General features: G+C 29.2%; 1 protein-coding gene across 2 annotated transcripts in view; it reads right to left on the reverse strand.

The window, feature by feature from the left end:
* Positions 1–1,158: 1,158 nt before the first annotated feature.
* Mip (Myoinhibiting peptide precursor) overlaps positions 1,159–26,066 on the reverse strand; it is a 43,557-nt gene continuing 18,649 nt past the window's right edge. Inside the window, exons 2-6 of one of the 2 annotated variants that reach the window (XR_016191726.1) lie at positions 13,862–14,000; positions 6,280–6,537; positions 5,909–6,058; positions 3,191–3,283; positions 1,159–1,387 (exon numbers count right to left, since the gene is read on the reverse strand). Coding sequence is in view for 1 of the 2 variants with exons in the window: in XM_089227606.1 (XP_089083732.1) it covers positions 1,341–1,387; positions 3,191–3,283; positions 5,917–6,058; positions 6,280–6,537; positions 13,862–13,981 (660 nt within the window). In the remaining variant the exon portion in view is untranslated. The remainder of the gene's footprint in view (positions 1,388–3,190; positions 3,284–5,908; positions 6,059–6,279; positions 6,538–13,861; positions 14,001–26,066) is intronic. The other variant, XM_089227606.1, reaches the window with a different exon arrangement.

Below are 26,066 nucleotides of genomic sequence, written 5' to 3' on the forward strand. Positions count from 1 at the left end.
CGACCCAATGTACCGACAAGTTTTTTATTCGTTGATAATGACGTGTATATTCTTCCATTGTTGACATTTAAGAAATGTGGGGTTATGAATTCCACCTGAACTTAAACCATTTTACTGCGTTTTGACATGTTGTTTTCCACGAATTTGAAAACACGTTTTACCTGGTTAGCGAGTTAATTAATTTTTAAGTATAAATTATTTTAATTTTAGACAGTATATTATAGGAATTCAACTTGAAAAAAAAAACGTTATATTAGCTGCCTTAGTCATGGTTTTTGATTTCAATGTTTTGTATAATTGATGATATATATATTACATCCTAATGTTTTTTTATAACAGTAATAAGAAATAATTACATAGGTATAGCAGGCTTTGAACGAGCTGATATAATTAGACGTAATAAACCATTAATACAAGCGGAAATTAACATTAGTAAAAGTAGCTGATGTTTAAATACAACAAGATTTACAAGGTGTCTACTTAACTAATATTAATTAACCGCACGAGTTTGAACAAAATCTAAAAACAATTGTAATTTCATACTCAAACACTAAAAGTGTTACATTTTTTTGAGTTTAATTAATTTGATTAATATTAAATATTCATCCTATAATTCATATTATTATACCCAACTGTTTACACATTTCTAGTAAAGTGTATTATATGTAAAATGTTTTTGCTAGTCAATATAATTTGTTTAGTTAACAAATTAGTTTTTATAAATTTTATCTTATAGGAACTAGATCCTGAACATATTAATAGTCAATAATAGTGGTCTTTATTGTACTAATATTGAAATTAAAACAACTACGATTGCAATGTTCTATAAGTTCACAAGTTTACTAGATATAAGATATAATATTGACTAATATAACAGCTGTGCGTCTATGCAAGTTTACGTTTGAATAATTTATTGATATTGATATTTTGTATTATTTATTATTATTTTTTTTAAATGTATTTATTCAAATATTATGCATTAATATGTATGTAATAAGTTATACATATAAATATAAACATATTATATAGTTTAAACCATTAATTACCTCATATCATGAGTGTGGAAACATAATTTTTGTTTCTATTAGATTAATAAATAAATAAATATAATGTTGGTTATTAATATTTAATATTTACCTGAACAAAAAAAAGTATGTATAAATGCACAAAAATATTTTTAATTGATTACTTGAATGTAATAATATTATTACGGAGGCATAGGTACATATATTAATTTTATTTCACAATCTGATATAAGTATAATATAGTTTGTAAATTTAGGGCTAACAGTTAATATTTTTTTCTTGGTAGTATACTTTCAAAATTTGAGAATTGACGTCTCATTTTTCGTATTCCATTTGGAAGTTGGGTAAATAACTATTGTAACCTGAAATGTAAAAATATTTTCATCAATGCTTATGTTTAAAAAATACTGTAGAAGCTATTACTATATATTTTAACATTATAAATTTATAATAAAATAGAACATGGACTTAATGGTTCATATTACGTATTATACAGGAGAACACTTGGATGTCGTGAGATTCGGTGAGAGATGATATAGATGGGTTGAATAAAAAATGAGTCATGTAGAAGTAAAAGAAAGATCATCGTATTATCAAGCCTCTATCCCGTAAATAAATAGCGTTGACGAAATTATGGTAGGAATAAATAATTAGTAATTACCTTTCATTTAGGTGTGACACTAACAGTGCGTGTTATTAGTGTTGCACGTAATCAAAAATTAGCAAGGAAATTCATATTTTTGATTGGTGTAGAATCGCAAATGAGCGAGTTGGACAACACAAACACTATTATATTTTCTCCAAAATATCGAATGCTGAGATATTTGTAAATGGGAAGTGAATAAATACTTTTTTTTTTAATTTGGAAGGAAATTTACAGCGATTAGAGCGCCGGTTCTACAGACTATGTGTGGTGACATATTAATATATGAATCATCATAATATTATACGTGTAACGTGTACTATGTGTATTATAACTACTAACTACACATGTATATTAAGGATTTCATTGTTTAGTCGGTAGACTATGAGTTAAATGATAAGCACTCAACCGTGAGTACATGGTGGGCTAAAAAAGTTAGAGGAAATAGTAAGAAGACATGAAATATATACAAGTAGGTAGCGTCTGAGCCAATTACAATGGTATTGTAATATGACTTAAAAATAAGGAAAATTACAAACCAAAAAGCTGAAAACAACATGTATTTTTTGAAATACTGTCAGCATAAAATTAATAAATCTAAACTTGAAACGTTCGTAAAATAAATTAAAATGTGAGTTATATAACCACAAATATGAATCCTATATAGATAAAAATAACAATACAAATCGTTTTGAAATTAAACAGTGATTTCATTATTTAAAAAAAAATTAAAAATTAAAAAATTGTTATGCCAAATATTGTAATGTTTTCATAGGTATAAACATATTATTTGATTTAACTTCTTAAAGTATTTGGAATTAAAATTGAAAATGTCTATACAAAATCTAACGTCAACGTTGCTGCAAGTATAAAATACAATGCTAAAAGTTTTGCTCCCAATAGGGAATCAAATACAGATTTTCCAAATGATTTTCAGTCACAAGTTTTCGTATTTTCTAGAAAACTATTGGGAAATTCCATAGATAAGCTTTTTAGAATACCACTTATCTCCACTCATTATTTTCTATGATGGATATTGGCGATTGCGAAATTAAATTTTTGCAAAAAATATTCCCATAAATGATGATATAAACATTATATAAATATTTTTAATTTTTACAATTCGGGGCAATTCGTAAGTTCAAATATAATGCAACGAGACAATAAATATTTTTTTGATTGGTTATAATATTACATTTTATAATCTAAAATTATTAAAATTAGTGCAACTGTTTTCCCTTCCTCCCTCCCTCCCTCAAAAAAAAACTATTGAAAATATATTGTATTCGTGATAAAGTTTATCGAATAACTGTTTTAAATGTTCGTTCAAAACCGTTAATACCTATATTATTTCAAATGTTAACAAAGCAATACATACACCTGTGGCGAATGACTATATATAGTGGCAGGTGCTTAGCACACATTTTCAATTCAAATTACAAGCGTAACAATCGTCTCCAAACCCATATTGTAAACGAATAGATAGTACGCGCATTAAGTATTCAATTTAAACGTAATTTACCTGGCGGAAAAATATAAGCTTTATAATTATCGTTGTCTCCGTATCCTGAGTACTCGTTCATGTAGTCCACTGGATTTCTTTTCCCCCACGAACCTGTTTGCACACAAAGAATATTATATATTATACATATATATTTTTGTATCATCATTCACTATTTTTTTTTTTTAATTTACATGCACGTAATAAACTGCATCATAATGTATAGTACCTATATTCGTTTTATATTTACAACATCTTATAAATAAAACGGTATTGATAAGTTGCCCACGGATAATAACTGCAGCAGCAGGTATATAAGTATTACTTATATAATTTAAAATTGCAAATATATTATACAAGCTAAAATACAACACATTCTCACGTCAAAATAGTTATATATGAAATTACTAATTAATAAATATTAAGCTTGGATTTTTGAAAATAAATAATTAAAAATATATACTTTTATTATATTTGTACATAAGAGTATAAAAGATATTAATTAAATTGTTTCATTTAGATACATCGAAATTATTTTAGAGCATATTATTTATTCAAAGGATCAAACATTTAGAAGGTCGGTTTTTGCACAGTTATTTTATAACAAAATACACTTAAAAGGAATTTCCTATTATCCTATTTTTAAGATATTATAATTATTTATAAAGCATAATTTAAAAATGTATTTTTTTAAATCGTATAAGCCTATGTATAGCCAATAAAATATAAGAATGTCTCAATAAAAATGTATAGTTTACAGTCCAATGGAAGTATACGGCATTATAGTTTTAGATATGATGGTTAATAGTAGATACTTGAAGAGTTGTACCTAACTATATTTTAACTTTAACATAATAGCTTAACTGGGATTTCGTTAACATTAAAAGTCAAGTAAAAATATATATTCAACTTTCGTATCTAAAACGTCCACTAATAATCCCCGTGTTATTATGTAGGTAGTACTATTGCTGATGAATAATAAACAAAAGTATAATCTTGTTTACTTATTACCATCTGTATAATAATATGCTTTGCTTCTATCTAAAGCAGCTACCCATATTGTGTGTATTAAAACATACATTATTGCTCCACAATATTGGCATACGTAATTACGTAAGCAAGGATAAAGAAAAGGTAATACGAATTAATTATGTTTAATAATACATTTTTCAAATATCAGATCTACAAAATGCATTGTACCAATAAAAATAATATCCTTTATTTTAATCGAAGGTATATTTATTGAAAATGATTGTACTCTATCAATAACATCAAACTTTAATTGTTAAAAGAATTCATCCAAGTGGGCTACACATTTTAATGTTAAATAAATATTTTATTTTGAGTTTTACCTATTATTCTTGTATTAAAGTTGTGGTTTGTGTTGACTGTTTAAAATCAACAATAGAATCATTAACGTTTTATATAACTTTCTTTTAATATATATTTTTTTTTTTTTTTGGAACGGATCGCCTTTTTTGCAAAAATATTACAAATACAAAGTTTCAATTAAATTATTATATACTATGACAATAATTTTATATATTGATATACTGAAATAATAATTTTATCATAATATGTGTATTACAATTTATATTATTGTGTTAAACTGAAATGTAGAATGTAGGATATAATAATTTATTTCATAATTCACATGGTTTTGCATAAGCACGTGCTAATAGAATTTAACCTAATATTTTAATAACTATAATTTTAACGTGAAAGATTAAAACGCTGTAAAATGCTTTTGTTTAAATGTAGATTATGATAATCCTTTTAACTTAAAACATCTCTAAGCATATTCGGTTTTAAACCCTAATAGTGTGGGTTCTATGAATACCTACTCATCTACAGATCAGACGAATTTCCGCTGAAGCCTACTGACGGGAACCACGAAATTTATGGACTTTTAACTTAGTCATAAACCAAAATGATTGTTTAATATATTTTACTATAATATTATAAGTAATTATTATGTTGAATAAAAAAAAAAAACAGAATTAATAAGTACCATAATAATTAAACTTTACTATAATAGAGTAATAATATAGCTATATTTTGCTGTAAATCTAACCATTTTTGTAATACGATTATAGAGAGTTTTGTTATTTTTTCCTAATAATACATTTTTGCAATTCCTTTGAACTCCCAATAACCTCTATTTCCTTAGGGAACTTTTTAGCTATTAAGAAAATCTCTTCAATTGTCACGTACTTGTGTATTTAAATTATGTTGATTAATAATTTTAAAATATTTAGAAACACGTTCAATTGACTTGTTTAAAGTTTTATTTATTTCATAACATGCATAATAGATGGTTAGACAAAGTACAAGATATTGCTTGTAAAAAAACGATTCTCAGTTGGTATTAAGTAAAGTCAAAATTTCGAAGTTTGGAATAAAGGATTTATCGTCTTGTTGTATTTTACAAAAACTTATATACGGTACATAAATAATAAACTACATAGTCTTAATAATATACTTAGGTACTTTGGTACTTATATATGCCAGAAGTAATTAAAATTAAGAATATTAACTATTGCCTAAAGTATAAAAGTAATTACAGATTTTGTATTTCAAAGAGCTGCGTCCGTAGATTATATTATAATAAATAAATAATTGATACAAATTAGCCTTGACACATCAATTGCTATTTAATGTAAATTACATAATTTGCCAAACAACATTTCAACAATAATGACCCGTCTTATAGTAAATTAGATAAAATGTTTGGCTTACCGGCTTACCTCTAAAGCTTGTCCAATCAGCTGCTCTTTTTCCCCAAGATCCCTGAAAATTGTCCCATGATCGTTTTTCTGCTTCATTAGGATTTTCGTCTTCATATTTGTCTAAATACTCTTCAAACTGAGACAATTGACCACCGTCAGGCTATAATAACAATATTATTGAGTAACTAAATTATAAAATTATAGTTTGATATACATTGTATTGTAATAATTCCTATGCATAACTCACATTTCACCTTTTGACGACGTCAACAATAATAATAATAATAATATGGGATAAGTGCAGTACTAGTCAAGCACACGTCATAAATTGTAAAACTTTATACGATGGCATTACGTGTGTGAATATCAAAATACACGTACCTGATCCTTAAACCTCTTTCCCCAGCCCCCGGACTGCATGTCCTTCCATCCACGCTTTCCCCATCCGCCATGTAACTTTTGCCAACCCTGTCTTTTGCCCCATGACGAGTGTAAATTCTGCCAATCCTGTGTCCGTTTGCCCCACGTGGTCTTTAAGTTTTGCCAACCACGTTTGCCCCAGCCAGTCGTCTGCAAATCTCGCCATGCCCGTTTCTCCTCTTGATCTTCGTCGAAAGATTTCGTGTAGTCCGAGTTATCCTATGGTCGTTTAAATTTATATTATTGGTATACCACATATCATATAAATATAGGGCTGATCAATATAATGTTGATTTATGTTTAAAATGTAGTACCTACTACAGATAATAATTATTTGGATATTATCTAACTCGTATATAGTTGTACCATGCACATTATGTGTATATACACTATCAAAGTACTATAATAATAAATAAATATTTATTTTATAATGCTAAAAAAATTAAGGCTGTGTATATTATTTAATAACTATATATTATCACATTGGAACATAGAAATAGATTTTTATTTCAAATTTTATTAGAAATAATAATACGTTTTATGTAATTGTACCTTTTTTTTTTTTTTTTTTTTATTGATCAAAAGGACATCGGCGACAACGGCCATTAGTCTTAAACTTTACATTATTGATTACATTTTTTTGGTATTTTAAATATGATAATTTTAAATTAAGTCGTACAATTCATATTTTCTTAAAAAAGACAAAATTTTGAATGTGGAGTCTGCATTTGGACCGAGGGCTGCATCTAAGGTGGTTGGGATGTTCAGCTGATCGAGTGCCTCTGTGTATTGTCGGCATTCTGTGAGGATATGATGAACTGTTAGTTCGGTGCCACATGTTGTGCAGTTAGGTTTTTCGTCTTTTGTCATGAGGTAGCCGTGGGTTAGCCGAGTATGCCCGATACGAAGTCTGTTAATGATAACTCTTTCTCTTCGTTTTGTGAGGAGATTGGGCCAACTGAATATGGTGTTTTTAATTTTTCTCAATTTAGTGGCTTGTCCGAACCAGTGTGTTTGCCATTTTATTTTAGTTAGTTCTTTAATTTGGTTTTTAGTGTCATCGAATGTAGTAATATTTAATAAGGGTATATCAGTGTGCTCTGCTGCTTTCTTGGCTTCTTGATCTGCATTTTCATTGCCCTCTATGTTGCTGTGCCCCGGGATCCATACTAGTGAAATTTTGATTCCTGTCTGATATGCTAGGCTAGTTTTTTGAAGTATAAGTTTTGCTATATCTGTAGCGTTGTAGGGGTTTTTGAGGCTCATGAGTGAGGAAAGTGAGTCGGACAGGATTAAATTGCTTTTGTGGGGGTTTCCATGATCGTGATTAAGTAATATGTGGTCTACTGTTTTGAGTATTGCTATGGCTTCTGCCGTGTATATAGAACAGCTTTCGGGGAGTTTGAATCTGATGGAGAGGTCATGGTTAGTAATTGCGATTCCCACGCCCTTTCTAGATTTAGAAGCGTCAGTGTAATAATAATTTGCATTTTTATGATCTTGGAGAATTTCGTTTAAGTGATTTTTGTAAATCGTAGAGGGAGTGAGCTCTTTTTTGAATTTAGTTAAATCCAGGTTTATATCAATATTGAAGGCCCATGGGGGGAATCTGAGGGGTTGAACTTTCGTTATCGCGTTGAATTCTATACCATGGACTTTAGCGTAATCGGTAATTTCTGAAATGCATTTGTTTGCTGGATTGCCAGAGTTTCTTGTGATGCTGGCAGCGTAGAGTAGTGATTTTTCTAAGTGTCTAAGCTCAGTAGGAGGTTCAAGTGCTAGGTTACGAATGCTTTCTATGGGACTAGATCGGAAAGCTCCAATGGCGAATCTTAAGCTGGAGTTTATAGTAGAGTCTATTATTCTTTTGTGGTGAGATTTGGCTGATTGATAGATTGTTGCACCGTAATCCATTTTTGCTCTGATGAGCTGTCTGTGAATTTTTATGAGTGTTTCTTCGTCTCCTCCCCATGTGGTGTGGCTTATCATTTTCATGATGTTGAGATTTCTTGACAATGATATCTTGAGTTGTTTAAGGTGATGTAACCAGTTGATTTTTTTGTCGAAATAAACTCCGAGTATTTTAATTGTGTTTACGTTTGGGATGAGGATGTCATTTAACTGGACGTTGATGTGCTTTTGGCCTCTTTTGTTGGAGAATATAATGCATTGCGATTTAAAGCTGGAGATTTTGAAACCAGTGAGTGTTGACCATTTTGCAATGTTGTTTGTTGTATCTTGTAGGAAGTGTTGTACTGTTTTTAGATTAGAGCTTTTGCACCAGAAATTGAAGTCGTCGGCGAAAAGGTTGGCCTTTACAGGAAATGTTATGGTGTTAGTTATGTCGTTTATTGCTAAAAGAAAGAGGGTGACCGATAATGACGAACCTTGAGGAATTCCATTTTGCTGGGAGTAATTTTTTGATTGGGCATTTGAAAGAGAGATTGAGAATTGTCTTGAGTTAAGGAAGCATTTTATGTAGTTAAACATGTTGCCGTTTGTTAGTATTTTTGAGAGTATTTGTAGTACTCTATGTCTCCATACCGAATCATAGGCTTTGGCGATGTCAATGCTTATCAAACCGAGGTACTGATTTGAGTTGAGTGCGTCGTGTACTTCTGACTTGATGATCGTAAGGCTGTCGATAGTGGATCTGTGTTTGCGGAAGCCACTTTGCAGGTCAGATAGAATTTTTGCTTTTTCCAGGAACCAAATCAGTCGAGTGTTGACTATTTTTTCTAATATTTTAGCCATCGTGTTAAGGAGGGATATAGGCCTGTAACTTTCAGGTGAATGTTTGTCTTTTCCTGGTTTTAAGATGGGAATTATATTGGCCATTTTCCATTTAACGGGGATCTGCCCTTTTTTCCATATGTGATTGTAAATGTTGAGTAGGTGTTGCTTTGACGAAGAGCCCATGTTATGTAAGAAGCTATAAGGGATTGTGTCTGGGCCCGGACTTTTACTGTTGCATAAACTCAGAGTATGTTCAAACTCATCCATTGTGATTTTTAGATTTAGGTTTATCTGGTCTGGGTTGTTTGGTTCGACGGATGACATGATTTGTGAGAACTCATTAGGGATCTTAATTTCGTTTATAAATTTTTCTTCGTATAGTTTGTCGCTAAAGTTTTCCTGAAAGAAGGTTCCTATTGTATCTGCTACTACTGTTTGGTCAGTTATGGTTCGCTGATTGACTTTGATAACTATGTCGTTGTGACGTGATAAGCCTTTTAATGATTTTATTTTTCCCCATACTTGTGATGGGCTCGTTTTTCCATTTATGGTAGATGTGTATATGTTCCATGATTCTTTTTTACTGTTTTTTATGAGGAATTTGCTTTTGGCTCTGAGTCTTTTGAGATCGATAAGATTTTCGGGGGTTTTATTTTTTTTGAAATTTGATAGTGCTTTATTTTTATTAGATATTGCTTCTTTTATTTTTTCATTCCACCAGGGTACTCTGGGTTTGTTTATTTGATTAGTTGTGCCTATTGTCATGTTTGCACTGTCAGTTATGAGGTTTGTGAAGGTTAGGGTTGTCTCTTCTATATCAATGATGTTGTGGTCAACAATCTTAATGGTTTCTTCTTCTAGTAGGTCGGCATATAGGTTCCAATTTGGGTTTTTTAAATTCCATCTATGTTTATTTGAATGATTAATATTTACTTGCCTATGTGATATTTTAATTTTGATTGGAATGTGGTCGCTGCTATATATTTCTGGTAAAACTTCCCATTCCAGTCTCTGTGCGATTGATGGTGAGCTTAGAGAAAGATCTATACAAGAAAAGTTGCCATTTCCAAAATTAATGTGAGTGGGAGTTGAGTCATTTAAAAGTACTAGGTCTTCGTTTTGTATGAGTTTTTCTACAATTTTTCCTCTAGAGTTGGTGGAGTTTGAGCCCCAAATTATATTATGTGAGTTAAAGTCACCTACTAGTATAAAGGGCTTAGGGAGTTGGCGTATAATGTTTTCTAGATCCGGTAGAGAGAAATCCGTTTGATTTGGCAGGTAAATGTTGCATATAGAGAATTTTTCGTTAAGTTCTATGGATACAGCTATTGTTTCGAAATTACTATTTATTTTTATTTTTTTGGTTGGGATGTTTGATTTTGTGTATATTGTGGCTCCTCCGCTGGCTCTGTCCGATAATATTCTATTTTTACTGAATCCTTCATAATTTTTGAGGTGAGCTGTGAAGTTGTCTTTGAAATTTGTTTCTTGTAGGCATATAATTTGGGGGTCGTGGTTTTGGATGATGAGTTTGAGCTCTTCTTGTTTCTTGAAGAAGCCATTAAGGTTCCATTGAATTATTTTAGTCATTATCAGAAGTATTCTTTTTTTTTGATATTGGGTCTTTTGGATTGTTTTTTGCTAGCTTTTTGTGATGGTTGTGTGTTGTGTGAATGAATAAGAAAGTATCAGTAAGTTTCGGAATCAGCTTCAGAAGCTTCCATGGAGGCTTCATTATCCATTGATTTAAAGAGCTTGTTTGTTATCCGGGTTATATTGTTTTTAGCTTTAACAGTTAAAAGTGAAGGTTTGATTTTTTCAAGTAATTCCAATATGTGGTTGCCTGTTGTTTCGTATTCGTGGATTGTGTCCAGAGGGTGATCAAGAGTGGCAATAATTTCTACTATATGTTTAAATTGAGAGAAGTTTAAACTAGTATGATTGTGTTCACTGAAAATTTGACTGATGGGATCAAGGTGGGTGTCGAGTTCCTCTGAAAAACGTTTGCGCGAGTTTGAGCGAGAGCGGTTTTCTGGCTTGTTCGTTGTTTCTGGCTGAGTGAAGGAAGATGCTTGATTCGTTGGAGTAGTGTTAGATGTAGTAGTTTGTTCGATCGTTTTAATTTTTTTGTGATGGTGTCTTGGGTCTAAGAGGTTTGACTCTTGTGGAGTTGAATGTAGTGGGCTGGTAGGGGCTGATGAGGATGTTGTTGGAGGAGCCTGTCGTTTGTGAGCTGATGGTTCGGTGACGGTGTTCCAAGTTGGCGGCGTTTCGTCTGAGGTGATGAGCATTGGAGGACTGATAGAAGATTGGGAGATGTCTATTTGATCAATTTTTTGATTTTCTGGGGTAGAATTATGTTCATAATATGCATTTGTCTGTTGAGGTGAGGAGGAGATTTCCGTATTATTTAGATTCGATTTTTTGCAAGTCGAGGTTGTGTGACCCGTAGATTTGCAAGTGAAACAAGTTATTTTGTCGTCAGTGAAGAAAATGCGGAATTGTGACTCGTTCACAGAGATTAATAATGAGCTAGGGAGTTTTGGTATGTCGTCGTGCTTGATGTACATCTGACGACGGAAGCTGAGAATGTGGTCGTACCCTTCCGCGAATATTCCAGCTTTGAGGTGGCTTATTTGAGAGACAGGTGTTATGTTGATAATTTTGAGTTGTTCTAGGATGATTTGGTTGTTGATAGATGGGCAGACATTAGATATTACTATCCTTTTGGCTGGGTTGTTTAATCTTCGGATAGGTAATTCCTGGTTGTTTATTGATATGAAGGGGTGCGTTTCTATTAAGTTATCTAAGATTTGTTTGCTGGATAAGAATATGCAAAACCGGTTGTTTGAAATTCTAGACACGAATGTGATATTTTTAGGAGAGACTATTTTGCCAACTGCTAACACATAATCTTTTTGTGGGATGCCGTCAATAGAGTTGAAGACTAACGCCTGGTCTCTCGACGGTGTTTTGTCGTTTGCGGCGATTGCTGCAAATGTGATACCAGTATTACTGTGTTGTGGAGTATTTATGTTGTGAGTGTTAATTGGAGACGACGGTATCGATGGGTAATTGAATACGGTGAAGTTTTTATCGGTATTACTAATGGGATCATTAGCGATAGACTCTATAGAGGCATTATGTAACGTAGATAGTGCGGCGGCGGTGCTGTGATTAGCAGCCACGTTATCGCTCGCTAATGATGTGTTCGGACTGGATTGTTGTTTTGCAATTTGATTGTTGAGTTTAGTTGGTGTTGTAATAATTTTGGAAGGCCTACCCAGAGGTTTGGTAGTAACATTCCTTTGTGGTTTTTGGGCTGTTGCACCTATGGCTGGGGGTTTTAACCTAGGTGAGGTTCCCCTGGGGGGGTTGGCTGACATGCTGGGGGATTTAATGGTCAGATAATGTTCATATTACCTGAGGCGATTTGAGTGAGATATGCTATCGGAAGCTTGATAAAAGCGAACTCGCGGTACACACGTGTTATACGTTCGAAGGTTGAACACGTACTGAATTGTACCTTTATATTATCTATTAGAATAGAATAAGTTCATAAATTCATGAAGTACTATTGCGGATTACACCAAAAATAAAAAAATAAATAATACCTACTTCATGATTGTTATAGTTAGTACTCACACATTGTACTCAAATTATAAACATAATGCAGACATCAGTGGCGTAACTATGGAGTAGCGAGGGGTAGCGGTCGTGACCTCAAACATTTTTATGGGGTCGCAAGGGTATCATTTTGCTACCCCAAAATTATTTATATAATTTAGTAAAAAAAATCCGCGTCAGTGTGTATTTACTATTTATTTATCTTTAAATAGTTATCAAGAAGAAAATACGTTATTTGTGAATTTTCGGGGTACCACACGATTGCGTACGATGTTTCTTTTTGAAAACACGATTGCGTACGTTAACACGATTGCGTACGAATTACTGTACATCGTTGCCAAATTTATGTTTTTATTTTTGATCAGTGAAATTTAAATTTTGGAAAAACGACTTAAGTTATGGTACCACTTAAAAATCTCAATTTTCGATAAATAACTATGTTATAATATAGTATACAAAATAAAATAATTAAATGTTAAAATAATATAATAAAAAATATTATACTTGGTACCACTTAAAAATCTCAATTTTCGACAAATATGTTAGAATAATATTATATACAAAATAAAATAATTAAAAATAATTAAATGTTAAAATAATATAATAAAAAATAGTTATTCAATAATAATAAAAAAAAAAATTATGGAAGTAACCCCTGTTCTATAAGTTCAAAGCAAATGGCAACAGTGCTTCAAAGCTGCAGATAAAAATCGTACGCAATCGTGTTTTACCAGCATTTTCGTGTTATAAAACTGTATAATGATAAGTATAATATTATAATATAATATAAGTATAATGATTATTTTAAAATAATTTAGGAGGAAATTATGCGTATAAGTGGTACTCATCACTCATTATGCTTATTGAAGAAGGTGAAGTATATAAAAGTGTTCGCTACCCAAATATTTGCTGTTAGTTACGCCACTGGCAGACATGATATGATTTTGCTAGTCAGAACTCAATGTGTAATGAAATACGAGACACTTTGATTTGCGACTTATTACACGTGTGATATTTATTCTGTAGACATACTTTAAGGTTGTTTCAATGAATATATAAATTTTTAATTGAATACTTTTAGTTAAATTGTTGTTTAATAGTATTTTCTTTAGTTCAGAAAGTTATAATTTTATTGTTATTAATTGTAAACATGAATCGATTCAAAATAACATTTATTTACTTGTTCAGTTTGGCTGGATTTGATTGATGACGCTTGAATTGCAGACTCCGGTATTGAAAAGACAATTACTGGACATAAAATAACCAATGTGGCCGCTATCCTCCCTAAAACATTCTGCATTCCGCCACTTAGGTTAATCCTAAAACAAAAACGTAAAATACTTTTTTATTGCTGGTGATGCTTATGAACATTATAATAATATACAAACTATATTATAAATTATGATGATATCAATTAATACAATTATTTAAATGTTTAATTTATTTAAATAATTTAACACTCAAAACATACAATTAAAAATGAATATTAAATAAAAACAAATAGTACATTTTCATTAATACAAACTAACACAATAAATGTCTTACATTTAATATGAAAAATTAATATTTTATTAAAATGGTTTACAGTTAAATATATTTAAATAGCCAGCTGTTACATTATTATACTTTAAATTAAATTAAAAATGCTTAAGGGTATATTATTAGGCAGGTTTCCCACAAAATCAAAAAATCATTGTTTTTTTCTGCACCATTATTACAAATTAAAACCATAGATAAAAAATTAAACATATTTTAATTTTAAATTAGGTGGAATATCTCATTTATTTCAATTTGTTATTGTTAAACATCAGAATTTTAGTTTTCTGAATATTTATTGATTGAAGCGAATCAAGTTGAACATATGAAATACCTACTAAATATTATCATAATCAGGCAAACAGCAAATAAAAAAACCTCATTAATATGCTATAGATTATAATCACGATGCTTACATGTATAATTTCTTATCATATATTTAATCTTATCATATATCTTCATATCGATAACCGTGTTAATAATTTTTTCCAGACAGAAGTCTTCACTGAGTATTTAAAAAAACTGTATGAATGTATAATATTATTATAATTTCAAATGTTATGCCAATGTTAAACATTTGTCAACTAAAAATATAAGTACAAGGCAGTAAGATTGCATTCAAACTCTAGAAAAATGTTTTCATTTAAATTAAATAGGCCATTTAGAATAAATAATACAGGCAGGTACTTGCGTTTTGCTGCAAAACTTTTGCATAAAGAAAATATAAAACTGGATTGTTGATTTTCATTACGTCTTATGACTGTTCGACTAACGACTATTATTATAGGTATATACGCAGTTGATGTACAAATAAAAGCATAGGAAATAAACAGAAATATTTAGAAGTAATAATGTTTACGTATACTTTATATTTATTTACAACTAAATGTGATTATGACTTAAAATACTGCAGTATGCACTGATCACGTCATACTGTTTTAATATAGTCAACTAATATTATATGTATATAGCTAGGTCACTGTACAGTAGTGCCTTTTTTTTAAATTCTGAGCGGAGCGATGAATGTATTGATTTCACCATGATGTGTGTGTGTGTGTTTTTTTTTTTGTGTCTGTCATCACGTTTTGGGGCAGTAAAAGTGCTTCGATTTTTGACTTCAGTACCTCGTTCGATCAGAAAGTGGAACTAGTTGGTACTTTTGGGGGGTCAAAAGTGAAAAATTCTTAATACTTTTCTAAATAATCGAGAAAAACAAACTAAAAATTAAGGGAAAAACGGGAAATTTTACGCACACTCATTTTTCGACAAAATCGATATTGGTTTTTGATGCAATTTTAAAACAAATGAACAGATATTAGATACATAAAATTTTCATCGAATGTTTATATAAGTATATTCTATCCACCATGCAATTTTGAAAAAATTTCGACTTAAGTTGAACTATTTATAGGCATTTGCAATTTTCGATCATTATTAGTTTTTTTTAAATTAATATTGATAAACATTTATTTGTTAGGCAGAAAAGCTTGAAAATTTAATACAAGGCTCTTAACATATTGTTACAATAGCAGTTAAAAAATAAAAGAAATTCATTGTCACAATTCTTTTTTATAAGCATTCAAAGTTTGAGTTTTGACAACATATTATGTAAAAATCACGAAAAATCACAAATTATTTTAAGCTAGAAATTCATAAAAAAATTTCTTTTTTAATCTAAGATTTTAAAATTTAATACGAGATTCCTTACAAGTTTGTCAATCTTTATCACAAATAAAAAGTCCACCGGAAATTCAAATTAGATTTTTATGAGCATTTGAAATTTAAATTTTTACAACATTGGATTTTCACTGGATTTCACATTTAGTGATTTTCTTATTTTGTTGTAACTCTAAAAGTCTAAAACAAATGACCGCAGATACTTTAAATTTTCACTTAATGTTTATATAGACATTTTCTATATTTGATAACACTTTAAAAATATTTAGATTTGTTTTGAGCTCTTTACTGACATTTTAATTTTTCAACTTTTTTAGTTTTTTTTTCTATAAATGTCGATAAAAATTTATTTGTTCGGTAGAAAAACTTGAAAATTTAATACAAGGCTTCTAACACATTTTAACAATAGCAATTGAAAAATAAAAGAAATGCGTAGTCACAATTTTTTTTACAAGCATTCAAATTTTGAATTTTGACAACATATGTAAAAATCATGAAAATTCGCAAATTATTTCAAGCTAGAAATTCATAAAAACTTTTCTTTTTAAATCTAAGATTTGAAAATTTTTAATTATCTATAATATATCCTAGACAGATAAACCGTTTTCGCTCAGAGTCGTTTTTCGTATACAATGATATATAATATCATTGGATTCAAATTTAATTCCATCCATTACAGTAACCCACTTGTAACCTACTGTACAGCAGAGCGACATCCACGACTTAGCCGCCTTTTTTTTTTGCAAATCCTATATTATTATATTATATTATATGCTATTATACGAATAGGTGTATCTCAGTTTTAGTGTATCTGATAATTCGGCGTCAGTGCACCAAGCTTTGTGAAATAATTCGACCTAGATGAGCAACCTTAGTCCATGGAGAGGATGTAGTACTTGATATGTATTTAACGCAGTTCTAAACTACTTATTCTCTAAATTTTTTGATATCTCTAAACACAATATCTGAGTAGTTTTTGAGTATTTAAATTTTAAGTTATACACATGCATTTGATTTGAAAAAATAAATAGTTTCTTTAATCGAGACCACGTCGTAAACGCGCCGATTTTATGTACTTAATCTGCCCGAGTATTAACCATTGGCAACCATTTATAAACAAAAATAAGTGTTTAGTTTTTTTTATTTTAATAAATCATTTACAAAATAGTGAAATTCTCTTTGTTGTTTAATGCTTTTTTCGAATTAAATATTTGATAATTTATTACACTATAAGTCTATAAACAAGGAGGGCCGTCCCGCCATAATGTGTCAATCATTTTAGAGGCGTATGTACACATGACTTCTTCTGACAAATAATTATTTACGTCCTTATGAGAAAGGAATCAATACCATGTAAATAATAAATATATTAATCGTAAACCATAGTATAATATAAAATGTATAAAACACAATCAAATTGTAAGTTGATAGGTACATTATATTAATTACCTACACACAACACATAAACATTTAAAAGCCGAGTTTGTAGTACCTAGAAAACGTTTTTATACTGCTGATTCAGTAAAAAAAACTTTAAAACTGAAAGAATTGTGGTCAAACTTTTTAGCGTCTAATTTATATAGTGATTATTTATTTATTTTTATCCTTACTCAAGGAATGTTTCGTTTGAAGTTTTTGATAATTTTTGTTGTACTGCTATCATGGTCAGTCAGCTAGTGAGATGGCCCTAATGTACACATATCACGATCACACAGTAACGCAGCTTAAAATTTAAATACCTATTTATCAAACAGCTAATAATCATTAATCACTATTACATAAATTATACTTATGTAGTCTATACAAAATTAAAATTATTTAGTAAACTTTTACTCATTTAATTTGAAAAACAAGTATTTACTTCTCTCGGGGTATTTCTTAAATAGTTTTCATAGTTTTCAACTTTTTAAAGCAAGAAAACATCTGTTCGTATGAAGCGTTGACACAAGAAGTGTGCAAAATATTTTCAATAATTGGAATGTACCTAATATGTTAAGAAATATATCATTAGGGTTGCAAAGTTAAACGGCATCTATTCCTACATATTCAAGAAAGTCTCTAGCCTTAAGTATTTTACTTTCCATAAATGTACCATTGATTTTTACCTTTTATTTAGACGTAGATTTTTCTAGACATAGTTTTTTCCTTGGACGTCTTTCGGTTTTAAGTATAAATTATGTTTTCTTATGTTATACTAAATGGTATTTAATAATATAATACCTATTATACTATACAGTATTAATTCTAATTCGTCAAATTTAAGAGATAATAAATACGAAATTACATTTGTGTAATAAGATAACAACTGCAAATAAAAATAATCAGATAGGTATAGTTTTTATTTAAAAAAAAAAGTCATGAAGTGAAACATCCCCTTTACACACCTCACTATGTGTCTCAACCCCTACTGATATATGAGTGTGTTTAGTATTTTCATCTGTGTGTATAATAAAATGAATATTAATAATGATCAATGGCGCTGGACTTGTTGCAGTAGCTCACTCATAACATTACAATATGGGTATTTCCTTATATTTTATGTAAAGTACATTATTATGTATCTTTTATTATTATTATTATTATTATTATTAATTATAAAACGGATTAAATGAAGAAAAAAAAGTGAACCTATTGCACTTGTGCATTTTCCTTTACGTATTAACACCAAAATATTACATGTAACAGTATTGGCTTTGAGCCTTTGACTACTTGACATTCGACGATAATAATAATAATATATGTCCGGAGGTACGTATTAAAGATATGCTACAACAAAGAATTATTATAAACTTATAATACGCCACGCAAATTATTGTGTCTATGGCATTATAATATTATTTCGTCGGTTGTCCTGATAATAAGTTTATAAGTAAAAAATGTAGTAAAATAATTTTATTAGGTATAGTACAGCAATGATATTATTTCATATAAAAGTATTATTATTATTTTATGTGATTTTTTCCTCGCAGTGCAAATAGGAAAAAAATTTAAAAAACATGTTATAAAACGGAATTTATCTGGTAAAATTCACGGTTCAAATGTATAAACATAATATTTAGCATAATTCAGCGGTAAACAACAATTTAATAACATATTATATATTATTATGGTAAATTATACCACGCGGAACGTACATAGTAGGGAAAGTGAAATGCATCGGTAAATTAGCGTCCCGCGCGCGTAACCTGTTTCTCGCGTTGGCCCACCATATGGGTCATCTGCGCGTATAGTGTACCCATGTTATATATTATAAAGAAAGAGATAGAGGCAGAGAGAGACATAGGCTATCTTTTCTGCGGCCGACGAGAAAAAAATATAATAATAATAATAATCGTAAAAAAAGTAACATCTCGTACATAATGTAAATTGATAATAATTATTAAATCTCCGGTATTGAGCAACGCATGTGCGTGAGGGCCCATTGCAAGTGTCGGTGGTGGCGAGGGGAATAGCGCGTAATGCTAAAATGATGCAAACCGCTTGCAGTGATGAATGCGCTTATTGGCTGACGTGCGCAGAAAAAAATAAAAATAAAGTTCACATGCGCTTGAGAACTTTTTCCACGTAACACATTACACGTAAAAATTATACACTGCACCTACACACACGCGTTCTGTATAATATTTTGTAACTATTTCGCGACGTCGTGATTTTCCTGCTGTTTTTTCTGTATAATATTTTCTTTTGATGTATACATTATACGGCACGTCAGATTCCATCAGGCGTTTTATATTTTGTTACCAAATATTGTTAAATATTTGTGTGATATATTATTATAGAAATTAGGTATGATAATCAAAATATTGAGAATTCGTTGGATACTGCACCTCGTGCAGTGCATTCATTTTTAATTATTTTATTGACTCGCGATTTGTATAGTGAGAACAAAAACTTCAATTTAATTTCATAATGGCTAGTCGATGGTTTTAGCTGCAAGAATTAGACATACGCAGGTTTAATAAGTAGTTCCCCAATCACTTAGTCATAATGATAATTAAACATATTACCACCGTCTTTGAGGTTAATCGGAGATTCACAATCATCACTTAATATATTGTTGTAAATATCGAAATTATTGTTAAATATATAATATAGGTACGATTAAATCGTTGAATTACACTATTCGCCGTTGCGTGCAATAAGATAATCAAAAACTGATAGTAAAAATATAACGTCTGTACTCTGATTGTGAACTCGAGTTATGCAATCATTGGAATGTTTTTTTCTTCGTTATTGTTTCCCTATTTTTTTTGTTTCAAGTATAAAATGCGTTATTAATTATTCAAATGATTTATCACAGTGGGAATTGTGCAACACTGCTGGAGCTATAAGTTGATTATAACAAATAAATATTAGATTGAAAACAGTAGGTAGGTAGGAATGTATATGCAAACGTACACTAGCCGCTGTTTAGTGATCAAGTCTGCAGGTATTCGTATCTCCTGTTGCATTCAATTTATTCATACTACAGCAGCAACAGCAGTATACGATTTAAGGCCTACTGTAACTATCAATGTATAACTAAACACTCAATCCCTCCTTATAAATTTATAGTTACATAATAAATAATACCGTTTCAAAATGTAATCAAGTTAATTATTATAAACTCAATTTGCACGGTCTCCCATATTATAACGCAGGCATGCCATATATAATATGTGTATGTAATGCAAATAAAATCAAAGATAATATTCGTAATAGTATATATAAACTTCCAGTGCATGATGGATTATGTAACGTAATTTTTAATTAGTTAATAAAATTCATATGATATTAACCTTTCTATAAAAAATATGAAAATAACAGTAGGTATATGAACTGTGAATTGCACTTTTGAATACACTATACGGATATGTGTCTAGTTATCGGAAAATATGGTAATGCATGTGTATAAAGTCCTATATATAGTTACATAAGTATAATTTTATATTGATATTATGTAGTTATTGTGATGCAAATATTTAAATATTATTTACGTGGGTATCAATCGAAAAATCATATGATGAATAAAAATATGTTAACATTTTATTCGATTTTAATCATCTGAGTTTTATATTGAAATTGAAATTGTACTTTTGTCAAAGTATCAACTATGGCATTCAGTAAGATATAAATTAAAAGTTAGGTAAATATTAAGTGTAATGGTATACCCAACACCGAACGTATATAGAAGTAAAAGTTTCGAAAATGAGAAAACGAGAAAAACCACTCAACTTGTCGACTTATAGAACTTTGAGCATTTACAGAAACTCTACATGTGTATGCCCTTCAGATATCTAAGAAAATATATATAGGCAAACATAAAACACAAAAGAAAGATAACACTAAGCAGCTATCAAGCGTAACATTTGAATATTTCCTAACATGTTTCACATGTACCTGCTCGTTTTGCGTTGGTTTACGAAAAAGAAAATAAATCACGATTAACGATAGGTATTTAAAGTGTTTAATGGATATCTGAAATGATAGGATAATTGTGAGTTGTGTCGAGGAAAAATTACTAAAAAAATATACTGTTTGTTAAAAAAAAAAAAAGGATCGCGTGTTTCATTACTTGATAATAAATAAAAAAAGGAGACGGTCCTTAACCGACTTCGCATAGGACACACCAGAATCACCCATGGTTTTCTTATGGCAAAAACGGATCCCCCTATTTGTCAAACCTGTGGTACTGCATTAACAGTAAAACATATAATAGCCGACTGTCTAATTTACAACCTAGAACGCACCGAACATAAAATATCATTCAACCTCGACTCCACACTCGGACCTATTCATAATAAAAACCTAGATATAATTATTTTTTTAAGAAAAACAAAATTGTTCAATCTTATATATATATAAAAAAAAAAAATGTTTTATCCAAACTAATAACTTTCCATTGTATCAATACATGTTATATTATATAATTACTGTATAAATAAGTGTAACTAATGGCCTTTGTTGTCGATGTAAATATGCTCAATAAAAAAAAAATATATATAAACGTAACCAAGATAATCAAGACAGGGCAATTTAAAAGGAAAATAAAAATAATAATGGCATATTAATATCAATAATAGTGAGAGATGAATACATTTATAAATTTATCGGATACCTTCATTAAGGTGACAGTATTGTTTAATTATTATTATTATTTTTTTTTTTTTTGAAAATAAAAATTTAATAATTACGTAGGTATTTGGTAAATAGGACGAGAGTTTTAAAAAAGGTTTAGCGATATTAACTGCTTTCCATCAATCACGCTATCTATCTCATATACAATAAAAATGGTGATTGTTTATTTTTTAAATTTGGCCTTGGCATCTGAACCACTTGTTTACATTTTTGTGTTGCATTAAATTACACCAAGTTATAAAAACTGAGTTCATTTACCTATGTAAGTCGTAACACACATTATCTGCTGGTCTGTTCATCATTAAGTCCAAAAAGTCCTGTAAAGTTGTTATACTATTTTTACGTTAAAACTATCTAGGATATGAAAAATTAAATTGTGTAAATATAAATATTGTAAAAATATGAATTTAGTAAATAATGAAGGTAAACAATTAATAACGAAATAACATTTAATTTCAATTTCAAATTAATTTGTGATGTACCTGATAGTTTTGTTATCTACAAAAACCACAAATTTAAATCATTTAATTTAATATTATGTTTGAACAGTTATGATTTTTTTACGATTTCTCATTAGGTAACCTCATGATACATGACTGTTAAATAATTTTTTTTATAATATAATTATTTATTATTGACTTTCGCATTTTGCGAAATGCACTTTTTCAAAAACTATCAAATGCATAAGTATACAGGGAGATGTTTTAAGCATGTTCACCCTATTTTTATACTTAAATTACGCTAATATATTCAAATACCAATATTTAGAATTTTTAAATAGAGACTTTATTTTGGAAGAAATGAGTAATGTCTTTTATTGTAATACTTAAAGAGGTATATAATACCTTTTAGTATAAAAAAGGGTTAAGATTCTCATTTGAAAAATATAATTTTATATTGCCGGTAAACTTAAAAATTTTAAAAATCGGAATTGAATAAATGTACCTAAGATGAGCATACTTAAAAAATCACTTTACATTAATGCATTAATTAATACAAGTTATAAGTTTCGTGGTTACATATAAGCGGGATATAAGTTATAACTAACTACTACATGTGATATATACTTCGTATATTATATAAGTCATTAGGCTGAGAAAAAATATAGGTACCTGCACGTTTACATTTAATATGCCGAGAATATTATAATATAAACTAAAAAACATTTATTTTTGACGATTCATTTTCACCGAAACTAATCATTGTCACATTAGTTCTGTTTGGTTTATATTTTTTTTTCACTTTATGATTACAGTGATTTTGACAAAAATAAATACCCAAGGATTTTAATTTAAAAACAAGCATACTAGTTTAATTGAAAAATTTTTTGGACCCATTATCCAATTAGTGTTTGTTTGGAAATGTTTGGAAACTTTTTCATTATTCTCCATACCTACTCACTACAAACTATAGTCTACACACTCTTCCACTGTATAGTTGTAATTATAACATTACACATAATTACAATGAAAATAACTCGTAGACAATTTTTTTGAAATATTCCTTCATTTTCAATTCAGAGGTAAAAGTAGAATTAAAAAACTTTCTGCAATAAATTGAATAATTAATTTTAATTCGTCTCTTTTTTTTCAAAAAACTTTTTTATCTGATAAAATAGCAGGGAGGATTCCGTGTTTACAACGTTTACTTTTTTTTTTCAATGTAATCATTCCGTTTAGTCAGGTTGAAATAAACGGACATTTTTATACATCACGGTAAATGATAATAATTAATGTTAATCGTTAAACAGTTTATAATAAATTATTGTCTTGCATCTGTTATTCGTGATTCTAATCATTTCATACGAAAATCATTTACGTAAATCCAATATGGTAGCGTAGTGAGTAAAAATTATAATTATTACCTATCTACCTATTAATAATTTATTAATAAGCAATGAATGGATGTATTGTTTCACTTCGTTTAGCAAAATACCCATGTGCAATTTTAATGTATACTTTCAAGCGTGAATATTTTTAAATTCTGATTTAGTTTGTTATATTTATAATAATATTCCAATAGCAAGCGGTAGATTAAATACATTTCCAATCATTTATTTCAAAAAAAAAAAAGAATAAATGTAGTATAAGGTATAAAAGATGCCAATTTACAGTGTATTTTTGAATAATACATATTTTTTATAAAACCCTAGGTATTAACAAAAATACAAATTGTCATTTTCAACTAATGATGAATATATGTGTAATAATATATAGAAGGTACTTGTGCTTATTAGTTATATACACATTTTAATTCAGTTGATAATTTTTTTTGGAATTTTTCCAAGCTCTGTTATACAAATTATAAATATAAAACATTTATAAGTAATACAAGTTAAATGTGTATAAGTTTACGCCATACAATGATCGTCATAATTCATTACTCATTACTCTTTAGAATACAATATAACCTACATGGAGTGGAATTATAATTATTACAATTTTATAAACCAAACTGCGCTGCCTATATTAAAGGTACCTAACATTGATACATGTACATATTCGAATCTTATGTACTATAATATTATTATCACACATTAATATTAATTTAATAATTTTTAGAACTATTAATTTTCTTCTTTTACAGTCTATTTGAATATTTATGTAAATTTAAAACGTAATACGATGATAACGACAATAACCTTCTATAAGAATAAAATAGTTTTCAAAAAATTCTTAAAAAAAATCGAACAAGTAAATAATTAACGTTTTGTATATTATAATATAATATGGATTATGATGTAGGTACAACAGTCATCTTATACTGTTAACTGTGATATTTTCGGTACATCATTCTATCAAAACTGGTAGTGCTAATGTTTTTTTGAAAGCGGGGTTGAATTACTAAGTATTTTCTTTATGTTTTAAAAAAATTAAACTTTAATTGAAAAATTAATACTAACAATAATAATGGCCTTTTTTAATGAACATTACAGTGCATAAGTGATTTTAAGAGCAGTCTGTAAAATTAATAAAGCTTTAAAACCATGCCTACAAAAAACAATGTATATATTAAGTTTTCAAAAAAATATAAATATATCAGATACTATAATAGTTGGGATCGAGGAGCGAAACATATAATTTGTGTAATGCTTGTTTCCCCTCTTTATCATCACCATCAAAACACACGGTCTGCTTTAAGGATTTTCAATATTCATTGCCACCATTAAATCGTTTGTAACTTATGACTGCATCTGGGAAAAGAGGTCTATTTATTATATCGTACTATATTAGTACTCTTAAATAAAGTATGTAATATATATTATATACAATACATATAAACATAGGTATATCCGATGCATTAAGGATCTATGACTGTATACGATCATTTTATACTTGAATTGTTCTTTTATTTTTTTCCGCTTCAAAAACCCCATCCATGTTGTATCTTTCGTGTACAAAGTATTTTTTTCTTTTCTTTCCGCCCCCGCCGTTTTCCTGCAGTATACGTTTTGATAAAACTGTACAGCCTCGAGAGTTCACTGAACGAATTATTAATTGTCATTGCAACCGATTAGTCGTTTACATTTCCTACTCACAAAAATTCATTTCGAGTATAATAATATATAGCCAATACCATATATATATATATATATAGGTTAGGTCGTGGCAAAGTATTTTACTATTTTTATCGGTTTCGGATTTTATCGATATTCTTTAACACGCGTATAACACATCACAGTCAATGTTGCCGGGTATCGCAATGATTCTGTTATATAATAATATCATTGCTAATAAATAAAGTATAGACATTTTCTGTAATATAGTCTAACGCGACTTTACGAATTTCTAATTGAATCGAAAATAAAATTAATACTTTAATGTTAAAATATTTATTTTCGAAAACTATTCATTGCTAGAGTGTGGGCAATGAGAGAGTAAAAAAGCAAAACAAAATATTTTATAAGACTTAATTTTTTAGTAAACACTATTGTTATTTTAATGACACAAAGTTGAAGAAAAAACTCTACTAAAGTATGTCAATATTTCAAATGTAATTAATAACGGTTTTATAGCAACCCAGTTGTCTTGAGCATAATCGATTCGTTTCGTAAG

Source organism: Diuraphis noxia, unplaced genomic scaffold, assembly GCF_037042655.1.
Source record: "Diuraphis noxia isolate RWA-SAM2 unplaced genomic scaffold, SU_Dnox_SAM2 contig0004, whole genome shotgun sequence".
NCBI lineage: Eukaryota > Metazoa > Arthropoda > Insecta > Hemiptera > Aphididae > Diuraphis > Diuraphis noxia.